Source organism: Rhamphochromis sp. 'chilingali' (genome assembly GCF_963969265.1).
Source record: "Rhamphochromis sp. 'chilingali' genome assembly, chromosome: 16".
Taxonomy (NCBI): domain Eukaryota; kingdom Metazoa; phylum Chordata; class Actinopteri; order Cichliformes; family Cichlidae; genus Rhamphochromis; species Rhamphochromis sp. 'chilingali'.
The window spans coordinates 23,142,209-23,157,487 of record NC_137943.1 but is presented as its reverse complement, the minus strand read 5'-3'; the positions used below and the strand labels follow the sequence as shown (position 1 = coordinate 23,157,487).

General features: G+C 36.5%; 1 protein-coding gene across 2 annotated transcripts; it reads left to right on the top strand.

The window, feature by feature from the left end:
* Positions 1-333: 333 nt before the first annotated feature.
* On the top strand, positions 334-15,279 carry LOC308383476 (macrophage mannose receptor 1-like). 2 transcript variants are annotated; one of them, XM_080861448.1, is made up of 32 exons: positions 334-512; positions 716-1,072; positions 1,163-1,333; positions 1,415-1,570; positions 1,818-1,928; positions 2,380-2,517; positions 2,635-2,811; positions 3,656-3,810; positions 4,449-4,562; positions 4,699-4,814; positions 4,955-5,103; positions 5,198-5,397; positions 5,755-5,870; positions 6,618-6,690; positions 6,813-6,966; positions 7,277-7,315; positions 8,586-8,749; positions 8,876-8,937; positions 9,272-9,372; positions 9,498-9,640; positions 9,991-10,096; positions 10,534-10,661; positions 10,979-11,023; positions 11,195-11,239; positions 11,364-11,466; positions 11,924-12,156; positions 12,483-12,648; positions 13,105-13,269; positions 13,384-13,500; positions 13,728-13,883; positions 14,171-14,200; positions 14,339-15,279. In XM_080861448.1, the coding sequence occupies exons 1-32, from the start codon at positions 338-340 to the stop codon at positions 14,578-14,580; spliced, it is 4,407 nt and encodes a 1,468-aa protein (XP_080717574.1). In that variant the 5' UTR covers positions 334-337; the 3' UTR covers positions 14,581-15,279. The 2 variants fall into 2 exon arrangements, with proteins under 2 accessions (XP_080717574.1, XP_080717573.1); XM_080861447.1 differs by having other exon boundaries at positions 6,615-6,690.

The following is a 15,279-nucleotide window of genomic DNA, read 5'->3' as shown; positions in this document are numbered from 1 at the left end:
ACCCTTACTTAATCATAAGGAAGATGTCAAAGGCAACACTATAAATCCATATGTACTGCATCAAAGCTTGTGAATTACTGTTTCTCTGGATCACTAATGCTGATTCATGAAACATGTTTAGCAAATTGTCTTACACATTTCGTTCTTCCTATGGAGGGGAAGTGAATGGGACAGCTTTTTGCCGTGTCTGGAGTCTAACAGAAAGAGTGTGTGTTTGTGTGCTTTTGTGTATGTTGCCCTTCCTTCCTTCCTGTCCACCCACGTACCAGTAACAAAATGTTGAAATGTGCCAATGTGAAACATGAGACTTTCTCAATGAAGGGGGGGAAACAAAGTCATGTCAGAGATATTAAGGTTGCCTCCTTTTCATGTTCAGGCACATAAGTCCTCTGCTTGCAATGCATGGACATTGTCTGCTGCTCTGAGACTGATTGGAGGAATGATGCTCCCAAGAATATCTCTAGCAGTCTTTGGCCTCTTCATCACAACATGCCAATGCTCAACAACAAATGGTACAGTATAAGCTCAAACATTTGATTTAACGATTTGTCATGACCAAGCCTTGAGAAACCCCACAATTGTTTGGGAAATATATTTATATATTAGGATGTTTATTGATTCAAACACGGCTTTCATTAAAGGCTTGTTTGAATCCATACTGGAATAAACTTTGTGCAACAGGCTGATCTTTTTTTTTTAACTTTCCCCTTTGCAGATTCCCCGTTTTCACTCATGAACAAAGCCACTGGTTTTTGTTTGCTGAAAAGGGTTAGCCGCTGCCTTGACCTACGCTGGACGACTGATGACCGGCTTTATGTTACCACAACTAAAAAATGCCTGGGAGCTCAGGGCAAAAGTATAGGAAGTGAAGTGAGCCTGTATGACTGTGATGACAAGAGCGACCTGCAAAAGTGGGAATGCAGGAATGGAACTCTGCTTGCCCTCAAAAATAATAATTTATTCATTGAGATGAAAGCTGATGAAACAATTGCTCTCTCAAAAACAACAGGACCAAATAACCAGTTCACAATTACAGGGACCTCAAGCGGTGCTTGTACAAGAACATACAGAGGTATAGTATAAAACATATGCTTTTATGTGTAAGTGTGCATTTGTCTATAGCCACTTGACCCAACCTGAAGCCTTTTCTTTTCACCTCCAGAGTTATTTACCATTGAGGGAAATGCATTAGGAAAGATCTGCATGTTTCCCTTCCTTTACAAAGACCGGTGGTATGGAGACTGCACTACATTTGACTCCTCAACAAAGCGACCATGGTGTGCAGTTGAAACAAAATTTGAACGTGAACAGTGGGGATACTGCCCAACCACTTGTGAGTTTGTCAAATTTCAACATCACTGGAGTGAAAATGTAAGAATTATTTGAATTAATTTTTTTTTCTGTCAAAATACAGCCACAGATCACTGGAGAAAAAATCTCATAACAGGAGCATATTACCAGCTGAACATACAGTCATCTCTGACTTGGGGACAAGCTGATACCAGCTGTAAACAGCAGGCTGCCTCCTTGGTCAGTATTGTGGAGCCCAGTGAGCAAGCTTTGATCTCAGGTGAGGTGCCACCTGGTGGATATTTGCCAGAGCTCAAACAGATGCAGCTTTTTGAATTTTAAATGAAATAATCAAGATTTTGGATTACAAATACTTTTGATGTTGCATGAACCTGCACTATATTTTAGTATTTATCTGTGTTATTCCTACCAACTGACTTTTGTAAAGCTGATATTTTAATTCAGGAAAGAAAAATAAGTGCTTTTCTTTTTTCGTCCCGCTGTCTCGTAAACACTTGAACACACAGCATTATTGGGAGCAGGGAGAAAAAAACTTTGGATTGGGTTAGTTTTGGACCCAGAACATGGTTGGCAGTGGACTGATGGCAAACCTTTCCGTTATCTGCGATGGGATTCTGGTAAGTCCTCCCTGCAAGGACGAAGTTCCTTTCAGCAATAATCCTCAAAACATCTGAGCGATCTGGAAATTAACTGAAAAGTTTCAGAAAATTACAGTGTTAAGCAAATATAATCTGTTAGCCTAACTCCTGTGACAACTAGACTCTTAGGGTAAAAGGTTTTTCAAGAATTCATGTACGTAAGAAGTACAACAGTCTAAACCTAAAAAAACCAACAACTAAATATTCATTCATGTCTCCAAGTTTCGGCTAATTATTACACATTTTTATCTTTTTAACAACTAATACAGTATTTTCATTTTCTATCCGTCTTTTGTTAGTTTTTCTAAATGCTAAATACTACCAATATTGTTACAAATTACTCAAAGATTTAAAGTACTCCTAAAATTCTTATTGTGCATGATTGGGTAATGTGTGAGTGTTAACCATCATCATTATTATCTTGATTTAGGGAATCCACTTCCTAATCCAGGACACAACTGTGCAATTCTTGACACTGCTGGAGAGCACTCTTGGCAAAGTTCATCCTGTACCAAGAAAATGGGCTACATCTGCTACAAAGATGGGGTCCCACCAGCACCTCCACAAAGTATATAAAAAAATTCGATTCTGTTTTACCGCGATTTGAATATTTCTCTAGATTGCAGTAGTTTCTTGGGGGACATCAGAAGTGAAGTTCTTATATATTTGTTCTTTTCATCATCAGTTGAACAAGGATTTTGCTCAACACCTTGGATTCCCTACAATGGCCACTGTTTTCATCTTCAGCGTAATGCTCAAACATGGTCTGGCGCTCAGAAAGCTTGTCGTGCAGAAGGCGGCGACTTAGCGACCGTCCGAAATGTGGAGGATCAAAGCTTTGTGATCTCTCAGCTTGGATACGGTATGTGGCAATCATATCTCCAAGAAATAATGTTAATATAAAACAGATTCCCAACAGCAAATATATTTCATACATTTGACAAGGTGCACATGTGCTGAGATTGAACACATCAGTTTCCAGTTTGTAATTCACTAATAGCATCATTAAACTCTTTATTGTTGTGGCAGGATATGGTAAACTTTAGGGATATTTTGTGGTTTAAAAAAAGTACACAGGCTAGGTCACAACATCTTTATTTGCATTTAATTTAAATCGTGTTTTTTTAAACTCTAACTAAACTGTCTATCTCACCTAAACCTAATCAAAATGTGTATTCCACCTAATCCAGTTTCTATTTACACCTACTGAGTTTATTCAAGTTTGTCTTTAATTAAAACCAAAATGTTTACTAATACATAAACAGCCAGTGATATATGAATAACAATATATGAATAACAGTTTCACTTCGTAATATCACTGAGAGAGTGCTGTATTCATCCCTATATCATAATTGTTTTTACTCTGGCAAATAATAAAAAAATACTGAATTTTGTATAAAAGACTAATTATTAAGAAAGCCTTAACAGATGAGAATGACATGCACACTTTACACATAATAACTGGCAGCATGACTGTACATTTAGGAGTGACAATAGAGATCATGTCATTCATTCAGCTCTAGCTTGCTGCGAGTCTATGTCAAATATTTCCACGCATGTGTGAGCTGTTGATTTTTTCATATGTTAAAGTACGATTTAGACAATGCCTGTCGCTCTTTACCAGTCTATGAACTGTACAAGTAATTTTCAGTGCAATGGGGAAATTTGAGCTTCTGGCTGATATTTGGTCCATTATTTTTCTGTAGCATCCACTGATGAGCTTTGGATTGGACTGAATGACATTAGGACAGAGGGACTGTTTGATTGGAGTGACCAGTCTCATGTGTCCTTCACCAGCTGGGAATATGGAAAACCAGGACTCTCCACTGATGGAGATGACTGTGTTCTCATCAGGGGAGAGGTAAGACCTTGTGCATATTTATTCATCTATATGTGTTTAGCTAGACAAATCATGCATGGAGGAAGCATAATCCACTACCCTTGATGTATTGATCTTCAAGAAAAAGTTTTGCAAGAAATATTAAACTGTATTTTTTGTGCTGTTTCTAGAGTACATGTTTTACAATACTGATATTTTACATATTTTTCTACCGTTTTAACTTAGTTGTGAGCTGCAGAATATTTTCTTCCGACATTTTTCTTCATAGTTTCCACACTGGTTTACAAAGTTGAATGTTATGAAATCAGTATCTTAGGTGTGGTAGACTGGTAAAGTAGATTCACTGTGAGAGAAAACACGACAAGACTCCTTTAGAATTAGAAGGCAATGCATTTACTTCTATAGCCATGTGTCATTCTTACGAAATATCTAAACTTTAAAACCTTTCATGATTTAAAGGTTTTGGGCAAGTTACAGGCTTTTTGGATGTGATAGTGTTTTACTGCAAATATAAGCACTTTGAGTGCTTAGCATTCTGAGAAATATACCAAAGAACCTTGGAGTAACTGTAATTACAGTGCTTTAAATATTTGAATTTTATTGATTCAGCAATCCAGCCCACAAATCTGCAAGTGTTTACAATGCTTTTGTTCTTGCAGAACGGGAACTGGGCAGATCGGTCATGTGATGAGCAACATGGCTTTATCTGTATGAAGCAAAGTTCCACTGAAAGCACTGGAAATGAACCAGATATAGACATCGGATGTAAAGCCGTGAGTAATAACAAAGCATGATTAAGGTTCAAATTTCACTTTGTGAAATCAGTAGTACATTCTAAAAAACAGATTAAAAATAGATAAATGAAATTTTAATGTACTCCTCAGTTGTGATGTATTTACTCTCCTATAGGGATGGAAAAAACATGGCTCCTACTGCTACTTTGTAGGCACTGAGACAAAGACTTTCAGTCAAGCTAGTGAAGACTGCAAGAGTTCAAACTCATACTTAGCTGATGTTTCAAATGGGTAAGAAAACAACCAGTTCATCTTTGTTATAAATCACATAACGACTTCTTTGGGAAATCCACAAACATGCATGCAGATGCATGTGCTGCACGGTATATTAAAAATGACAAGAAATCCATGAATTGTATACATTTTTGCAGGGTGGATAATGCCTTCCTTGTCAGCTTGGTGGGGTTGAGACCAGAGAAACACTTCTGGATAGGGCTCTCAAATCAAAAGAATATTGATGTTTTTGAGTGGACCAACTCACCCACAGTAAGGTTCACTCACTGGAATAGTCAAATGCCAGGTATGGATGCATCTGAATTTCTGTACTTAAATATCAGGAATAAACTGCAGCCCAATAAGTTGCACATGACTATTGCTTTCCTCAATGCCCCAAGGTTACCAGCAGGGTTGTGTTGCCATGACAACTGGGGTTTTGGCTGGACTTTGGGACCTGCTTCCCTGCACCAACAAAGAAAAATATATCTGCAAGTACATGGCAGAGGGGATGGTTCCAACTGCTCCACCACCAACTGTAGCTCCTCCTAAATGTCCAGAGGGTTGGACTCGAGTGGGAACGAGAGCTATGTGCGCTAAGGTACAACCTTCGGTCAGCCTTGAGTGAACTCAAAGAAACTTTGTCTATTGTGGAGTATTTAGCACTGGCACTTTACAGCAATGCGATGTCAGCCAAAATATGCTATAAGTGTGAATGTGAGTGTAACTGGGTCTCTGTGTGTTAGTCCTATGATACACTAGCAACCTGTCAGTTTTAAGAATCTCTTCATTCATTACTATAGGGACTTGTTCTTCGTGTTTTGCATTCTATTTCTCCTTATTCCTCAGGACTCCATTCAGTGTTGTGCTCACAAAATTAAATTAAATTCAATTACCTTCAATTGCATGAACTATCTGCGGTTGAGAAATTTACAGAGTTGTTGTCTTGCGTTTGAAGTTTTTTACAGGTCCTCGCTCAGAAGAAAAGACTTGGTTTGAGGCCAGGGATTACTGCAGGGCCATTGGAGGAGATCTGCTTAGCATCCACAGTTCTGCTGAGCTACGACTGTTCAGGTACAGCATGACTTAGTCTACAATAACAACTACTTTTTATAATATCTTCTGTCAATTATTTTCCAGTCTAAATCATACAACCATTAGTTTATCCTAACATAAGATCAAACTCTAGACAATGATCATCTATGTGAAATAATCCTGTTTAAAAATATTCAGCATGCTGGCAAATATGTTTCACATTCACACAACACACCATGTTGGTGTTTTAACCTACTGAAAAAAAGCATTCATATAGTAGTACATTTCACACCTACTTATCTGACCTGTGTTCTATGCCAGCGGTCCCCAACCATTTTTGCGCTACGGACCGGTTTATGCCCGACAATATTTTCACGGACCGGCAAATACAACAAAATACAACTAGTACCGGTACCGAAAAAAAGAAGATTTATTCATAACACACGTGAAAAGACCCAGGAAAACTGAGTTAACGATAAAAACGATAACAAAATAACGCTGAAAACCATACATTTCACACCTGAGCCTCAACTCTCACGGACCGGTACCGGTCCGAGGCCCGGGGGTTGGGGACTGCTGTTCTATGCAGTAGCAAATTCAGATGCACCATATTTTCGACTTTCATCACCTGAAGTACCACATCTTGCCTGTAGGGTGAAAACATATGGACATGTTTTAGCTTCTCTGATGAGACTGACACCATCAGCTAACTGCAAATGTAGCTAAAATGTTTGTTTTAGTACTTTAGAAGACAGTGAGAGTGTCGTTTCCTTTTTTGTACAGCAGAGGTGGAAAAGCCTGGATTGGACTTCACATTCCTGAAACAACCACTGGTTATGCCTGGACTGATGGAAGCCCAGTAAGTTAATGGCATTCTGTTCTTGTTGTTCTTTTGTTTTTGGTCATTAAATCATTAAATGTTATTTTAATAAAATATTTACAATAACTCAACATAATATTGTTGTTTCTTATTGTTAACAGCTAGATTTCCAGCACTGGCAGGCAGGAGAACCAAACAATTTCAACAATGCAGAATCTTGTGCTGAGTTTGTGATACATAACTGGGATGAAGAAGGTTCCTGGAATGATTTGAACTGTGACAGTTACAATGACTGGTTGTGTCAGATCCGTGCAGGTATAGTTGACTGAATGCTGACCAGTCTCACTGCTGGAACATTTTTTAACTAACTTTCATATGCATGTTCTTTTCTGTCTTCAGGGGTGAAGAGATTATTGTTAATATTCACAATATTATGTAATCTCTCCTTGCCATGATTTCAGTGCATATGATTGGAGAAATTGTCACTATTGTTGAAACACATTTCGGACTAAAAATAATGACTGCATTACAGTATACCGCAGTGTAGACTACAGAGTGCCACCACATGTTTACTGTTGCTTTCCTTTCCTTTGAATAAAATGGACTTCTGTCTGTGTTCTTGCAGGAGTGACTCCAAAACTACCTTCGAATAATACTGTGGTGGGTAAGTTCACATGAATTAACCTTGAACATAACCTGGGTGAATAACACATATGCACTACAAAACCTGGATTGCGGATTTGCCCGAGTACAGCTTCATCCTTTTTGGTGGTTTTGCATTGTAGCTCAAACTTGCAATTTCCCAAAGCAGTCTGATAAATCATTTTCATTGTTACCTTTCAAATAAACAAACTTATACTATAAATTATAAACAGTATTTTTTATAGAGCATGAGACCAATATAGAAAAAAACTAAGGAGGAAAAAGAGAGGTTATATTTAAAGATAAGGACTGCTTAGTGACACCTCATAAACTGATTGCATGTAATCATCAGCATTTTTACATATTGGATTTGTATATGATGTGTTTTGATAATTTCTATCCATTTTCATATTGTGGTGCTCATGATCAGTGTTATGTAAATGTAGTATATTAATTTGCATTTAAGCATGTGATGCTTAGATTAAGCATCCACCTTTTTTACCATCTTTAAAGGTCTAGTATAAGGACAATATACAGTATACTGTTAGTATAGCTGTGAAACATCTGCATACATCATGTTGAATTCAGTTTTGTAAATCCACAAAGTGATGAAGTGATCAAACCCTGCACATTAAGAAAATCTACTGGAGAACACATTAAAAATTATTTGGTGGCGGTGTGGAGGCAAAGTCACGCTCTACGATGTGGACAACTGAAAATGGTTATTTTAAAAAATGTTTTTTAACTACTTGTGTCCTACATAAAAGATTTAAGCAAAGTTCATTCATTAGGTTTAGATTTAGATTGGAATAACATTTGTGTTCTCATGTAATAATAATATTATTTTAGAATGACATTAATACAGGACAAGGTTCAGTTACCTTTGCATAAAAAATAGGTGGTAGAATTGAGTGAGTGTGTAATGAACTTGAATTAGTATTGAATTAGTACTTTTTTTAATTAAACAAATATATCTGTACTTCTACTTGGGTAAAGAATGCTTGTACTTTACTTGCTCCACCTCTGATAATGACATCACTGAAGAAATTAATGAATAAAAATAAATTTTAGTTGAAAAATATTTGGGATGATCTGAATATCAATGGGATAGATTTTACATTTTATACCTTTTTATTCATTGTGTACCTTCAGCCCTCTTCAAAAGTCTGATGTGGCCACCAGGTGTTTTAGTTGCTCTTTTTTAAGGTTGGGTCTCCTTGGACAAACGGATCTGACCAAAAGATACGGTAGAACACTGACAAGTCTATCAATGTATTTCTAAACTTTTACAGAATTCAATACCACTTCGGATGGTTGGCTGGAGCGGAGAGGGAATCAGTATTATATTAACAGAATGTCAATGCCCATGGAAGATGCTCGTCACTTCTGTCAGCAGAGGCACAGTGACCTAGTATCTATAACCAGTAAAGAGGAAAATGTTTTCTTATGGAAACAGGTAAATATCTATGTATTTAATTTGTACTTTTTTGTTTTGTTTTATTAATACATTAGAGCAGGCTGAAAACATTAGAATGTGACACACACTAGAGATAATTGTGCATATTTATGTGTGTGTCTACAGATATCCAGAAGCTATGGGCGTTATTATATAGGTTTGTCTGTGGATCTTGATGGGTCAGCTTGGTGAGTAATCATTAATGCCATAAGGGGAAAAGGGAGCTTTTAGGCCAACTCATGATCATTGATAAGAAGTGCATTTCCTATTAGATTTGTAATGAGGTACATTTCCTTTTTTTTACTGGTTAAGTTTCAGATATCAGTTCAAAAGACCTGTCATTTGATCTAAAGAAGATTTTTCTTTTTTAGCCATCAGTGAACTAAATCCATGTGGTCACATGTTTGTTTATTTATTATGGAATAGAAATAGTGACACCATAATACAAAAAAGTCTAACATCAAATGATGAATATTTTCATATGATACAATTAAAAATTTAACCATAATTCTCTACATTAAGGTGGATGGATGGTACTCCAGTGTCATTTCGAAGATGGGATGAAGATCAACCCAGCACTAGTGGCTTTGATCAAAACTGTGTTTTTATGTCTTATCACATGGGTGAGTAAAAATGCGCTGAACGCTTGAATTGAAAAATGATCAAATCTAGACACGATGTCTGGATTAAAATAATTGATTAATGGATTAGGATAATGTTCCTAATGAATTCTTTGTTGATCTTATAGGCTTCTGGAGGACTTCTAATTGTGGAAGAGAGCTTTCATTTATTTGCAAGCGAGGAAGGATGTTGCCAACCAACACCACTGCAGCCCCAACAGTTGCTCCAACAGGTGGCTGCCCAAAAAGATGGATGAAATTTGGCACAAAGGTCAGACTTTTAAACCTTTATTTCAGAGAAGTTTTTAAAATGACAACATTACAGCAGAGGCCCACCATCAAATTTTACATTGAGCCTTTATTTGGCTTCAAATGTCAAGTTGATTCTTTAAAATGTAATAAATAACTAAATAAAACACGAATGAAGGAGAATGAAGGAAGCAGAAAGAAGTTTGTCGAATGTGGAGTGGCATTAAAAAAAGTCAGCAAATTTTGACCCCTCCATCTGTGTACTTCATTCAGTACTAATTATAAATGAGATCATCTAAAATACACAGGTTTCAGTGGTGAAATGTTTCACCCAAATCTTATCATAATAATAATTACATTTCTTTTCTGCAGTGTTACAACATCTTTAACGAAAGGCAGATCACCTGGGAATATGCACGGTCAAAATGCACTGAGGTGGGAGGCAATTTAGTCTCTATACCTACAAGAAGTGTGCAAGGTGAGTTCTAATTGTGTTTTATTCAGATTTGGATTTAAACTTTAACTCTTTCCCCCTTAAATACCTACTAGGTGTATCCCTCGTTTCTCTTTTCTGGACTCAATGGTTTCTGTTATATTTTAGGTCTGCTTCCAGAACAAAATTACTGGGTGTGCTTCTGAAGTTAGTGTGGTTGATCTCTGTCTGTACTTAGCGCTACATATTTCTAGGGCTAAGTTTGGAAAAACCTAAAGCCCATTCAAATGGTTGTCAAACCACATTTTTATTGGTGTATATTAAGGTTTCAAAACTCCTCATTAAGGGCACAGGGGAGGTCATTATGGAGGAAAGAGTTAAACATATCATACAGCTTATGAAGATGTGAATACTTTACCAAAAATGGAAAAGAAACCAGAAACCTACATTTAATATCTTGTGTCTGTATCTTCAATTTTCAGCATTTTTGATCACCAGAATGGTTCATACAGCATCTACAGACCTGTGGATTGGTTTGAATGCTATAAGCCAAGAGGGATTTTTCTGGACCGATGGGAAAAAAAGGCAATACACCAACTGGGGCTATTCTGTGAGTTCATTCAATCTCATACAGGTGTAATGTGAAGCTAATCCTTTGTACAACTATCAGTAGCTGTATTGTCATTTTACAGCTTGCTTTTGTATCATGATTTCACATTTTCAATTAAATTAAATTAAATTTCATTTATATAGCACCAAATCACAGCAGCAGTCGCCAATGCGCATTTCTTGTCGAGTTACAGATATATATTCAGTGATGCTATGATTTAATTGAACTACACAGAATTTAGTGTCAAGCTTTGACCAGCTTTTGAGTTTTCACTGACATTTTAAAGAAATATTTACACTGGCAAATTTTGATTTCAGAGACGTGAACAACCTTTTGGGATGGTGTATCCGAGATGGAATGAGGTAAACATAGTTTGAGCTATGCGTTGTGATTTGACAGGTAGGTGTGGTTAGAGATGTGTCCAGTGATGCTGGGCTTGGTCAGAGGTCAATGTCAAACTCCAACCAAAAGTTTTTCTTCTCCCAGGAATAGAAATGTTAATGAAATATTAATAATGATAATTTTGATTGCAGAGACATCATCGTCATCCTGGCAGCTTTTATAAAAGATGGAATGAGGTAATGATTTTCCATATTAATTTAAGCATGTCACCACTGTTTGTATGCAACAAGTAATCTTAATTAATTGCGCATTTTAAAAAAATAGATTTTAAAATCATGTTCACTTACCATTCTTACCCAGGATGAATGTGTTGTAATGAATGGAAATCCTGTTTTTGGGATTGGTAAATGGACAACAAGGTCTTGCAATGACACCAATGGATATATATGTCAACAGAATCTTGGTGAGTTCATCTCTTTGGAGTAGACATTTTCAGAGGCTAAACATAGTTCATAAAATATTTTGTTCTCCTGCAGTCTCACCATTTAGGGGTAGTGTTAAGTAGCATTTGATCCAAATTCAAAAAGAGCTTCATTTCAAACATAAGCCTTAATTCTATTATTATATTTACATTTGAGCAAACAGGTGAAAATGTTATAGAGAGGTTGATGTAAACCCAGCTCTAACCCATAATGAGGTCGTTGGAGATCTGGTGGATGTTAAGAAGTTAAATTGTTGTTGTACAACTGCATTCCAGTGGTAGTTCACTCATATCAATGTGTTTGGCCTGCTATGGGGAACAAATTTGCAAATAATGCACAACAAAATAAATAAAAAGTCCTGTTGACAGTTATAATGTTTGCAGTGGTGCAAAAAATGTGAATTAATCTCATGTCTAATTTTATTTTTGCTCTTAACAGATCCAAACATTAAAGCACCACCTGAAACCATAGATTATAATATCTATGAGACTCTGGGAAATGACAGCATCAAGATTATTACTCAAAATCTGACCTGGGATGATGCCCAGAAACGTTGTAACGCTGAGAAAGCCAACTTGGCCAGCCTGCGAAATGACTGGACACAGGCATATGTTGAGCTACTGGCTATAAAACTCAATAGTCCTCTTTGGATTGGACTTAACAAACAGCAGGTACAAGGCTGCAACTATCCAAAATTACTATAAAAACTATAAAAAGTACTATAAAATGATTAAACATACAGGACACCTGAAAATAAGAGTTATACAGGGTTCTTGGTTATGTATGAAATAAGATGTGATAAAGTTATTAAATGACTTATTTTGGAAAATCATGACAAATGGCATATGACCCAAGATTGCTGACTTCTTAATAAAATCAAAATTTGTAATCTATATAACATATATTGGCAGAAGCAGTTTTAACAAGGTATGACAGACAGAAAACATCCCCCACAAAACTATTGATTTGACAACATCTGATCCATGTTTATTTTCAGACTGGAGGTTATTTTAAATATATTGATGGTTGGCATCTGAACAATGCCGGCTGGGCTGAATTTGAACCAAGCAGGGACAAACCTTGTGTGTATGTAGATGTGGATGGAAAATGGAGGACCGCTTTCTGCAATGTGACCATAAAAAGTGCCTGTATGCAGTCTACAGGTATGTTTTAACAAGTTAATGATTTTTCCTACATCTTTGGCATCTTGATTATACGTCTTAACGTCTATATTAGATATCACTAAATTGGCAACTGCTAGGTAACTGGCCAATGTCAAGCAATCTCTGCTTATTAATGTCTTTAGAAGGATGTAGTTAAAAGTAAGAGGCAGGATTTTCAGTGCTCTGTGTTCTGATCATGTGAGAGTAACGAGAACAGAACTTTGATGGCCTGTGAGTGTTTGAGACCCATTACTGTCCATTAAATAAGAGCTATTTCAGAGGGCTTTTTTTCCTTAGCTGGCTGTTGGTCAGCTCAAGTGTTCTTCTTTTATTATTTACATTAATTTACAGTAACAGACATCGCAGAACATTTTGATCCCAGGAGATAACCGTTTCACCAAGTCACAGTAAAACATTTTGTGATTCATTGAGCATTATTGCTTCTATTCTTCACAGAAGTGGCACCAACTGAGTCTACAATATTTCCTGGAAATTGTCCTGAAGATACAGATCTAGAGTACCAACAGAGCTACACATGGCTGCCGTATAGGGGTTATTGTTATTTGTTTATCCAAGATGAAATTGAATGGGCAGATGCAGCTAGCAGCTGTGTAAGGCATGGTAAGATACATGCTGAATAATTTTAGAATCACTATACAGTAAATATGTGGTGTTAAGATTAAGCCTAATATGTGTTTTCAACATTGTCACAACCAGTCGATTTTTGTTTTTAAGGTGGAGTGTTGGCTAGCATTGAAGATCCCTCCGAGCAAGAATTCATCAAAGGCTTTGTGACAAATTTCAAAGACAGACACAACTCTTTCTGGATTGGTCTGTTTAAAACTCATAAAGGTATGGCCACAATAAGTGTAATCTTTTAGTGTTTATAGAAAAACTATTTAATGAAACCATATTAACAATTTATTGACTTAATTGAAGAAACAAACTATAACCTCAAATCACCACTAAATCAGTACTATTTATCATGTCTTTCTTGTCAGCAACTGTGTAGCCACATTCAGGGGGGTATTGGTAAGTTAGCAAAGTGAAAAAAGGAATACATTTCTGTTTGTCTCTAGGGACATGGCTTTGGTTGGATAGAACTATTTTGGACTTCACTAACTGGGCTCCAGATGAGCCGGATTCTGATTTTGGAGCAATCCAAACCTCAGATGGGACTTGGAACTCGGGTCGCAGATGGCACGACAGACCATATATCTGTAAAACAGCCAAAGGTAAAATAATTGTGTCAATGTGAAGTAATTATATCCAATTATTTATTGAAGGAAAATGTTAACAAATGCACAACTATAATAATTTATAATTAATAATACTCATTACATGTGTTACTAAGCAGCTTGTTAGTACACCACACAGATGCCATCTACCATTGGATATCTTACATCTTACTTTACATTAATGCTAAAGTTTTATGGTTTACAGGAAAGAGAGAGCTAATAAACCTATATGTTTGCATTTTTACCATTTCTTTCTTTCTTTTCCTTTGTTTTTTTGCCACTAGTGATGCCTCAAACTTCAGGATCAAAAGATGGTAAGTTCTGTCTTTATATGGCTCTGTGTTGTTTAATTATATAACAATACTACTACTAATAATGTGAAAAATTTAGTGAAAATTTGTGAAAATTTAAATCATGTTTTAAAATCTGAACTTACTTGCTTAAACCTGCAGGATCTAATGGAGATCAAGCTCATCAAACTCGTGTCCACACTACTGTGGTAGTTGTACTGGTGATTACGATCACTTCCACACTGGTAGTCATTGCATTTTTCCTCTACAAGAAGTCTCCTGGTCCCTTCCCCACATTTGAAAATCCACTGTACTTCAATGGTGAACGATCGCAACCTGATGTGCTTGACACCAATAAACTAATAGAGAATGCAGAAAACCCTGAACCAGTTTTAACTTTGTGATTTTAGGTAGGGTCTATTAGGATATAAACTTTACTGTGTTCCAAACTGATGCATTACACTTTGATGATTTATTATTTGGTTGTTTACTATATGCAGTAAATACATGCAATTATTTAACAGTAAGTCACTAAATGTGAGTTTCAGTGGAGGTGGCAACCTCATTACAGACCAATTTAAGCTCTAGGATGTCTGTATGAATAGGATTATTATTTGATTTGTGTCAAGGATATCAACAATTATCAAACACTCAGGTGAAGAAACAACACTTAGACACTTGGAGAGATTTTTAACGTGCACGGGTGAGAGCTCAACAGAGAGACTCACACCGAGTCGCAGGCGTTTCCTTTATTTAACAAGCATAGCAGTTCCTGTTTTTCATGTTCGTGTGTGGGTGTTGTTTGTGAGTCAAATTCTGCAAAACTCAGCTTTGTGTGTTAATCTCATGTGGTCTTATCATATGGCTTATATGGCTTACAGTTTACTGTTTAGAAGCTGGGCTGCACAGTGTAAAATATGAACACTATTATTATGAAGCGAAGCATAAAAACATTTCCCCATAACAATTTGTTTTTCTTTATCCCTGTGATTGAATGTATATAATTATTACATGTGGTGCTTAGATCCACTAGTAGCTGTTCATTGCTTGTAGTCTTGAAATACATAAATGTACTGCCTGTTGGTATTGAATAAACATTAAAC

Excerpts from the sequence above, each read along its gene's own strand:
- LOC308383476 (XM_080861447.1), top strand. The coding sequence starts at position 338 with ATGTCAGAGATATTAAGGTTGCCTCCTTTTCATGTTCAGGCACATAAG. Across the intron at positions 6,967-7,276 it reads GTTGTGTCAGATCCGTGCAG|GAGTGACTCCAAAACTACCT; the intron begins GTATAGTTGACT and ends GTGTTCTTGCAG. Across the intron at positions 11,467-11,923 it reads TATATGTCAACAGAATCTTG|ATCCAAACATTAAAGCACCA; the intron begins GTGAGTTCATCT and ends TGCTCTTAACAG.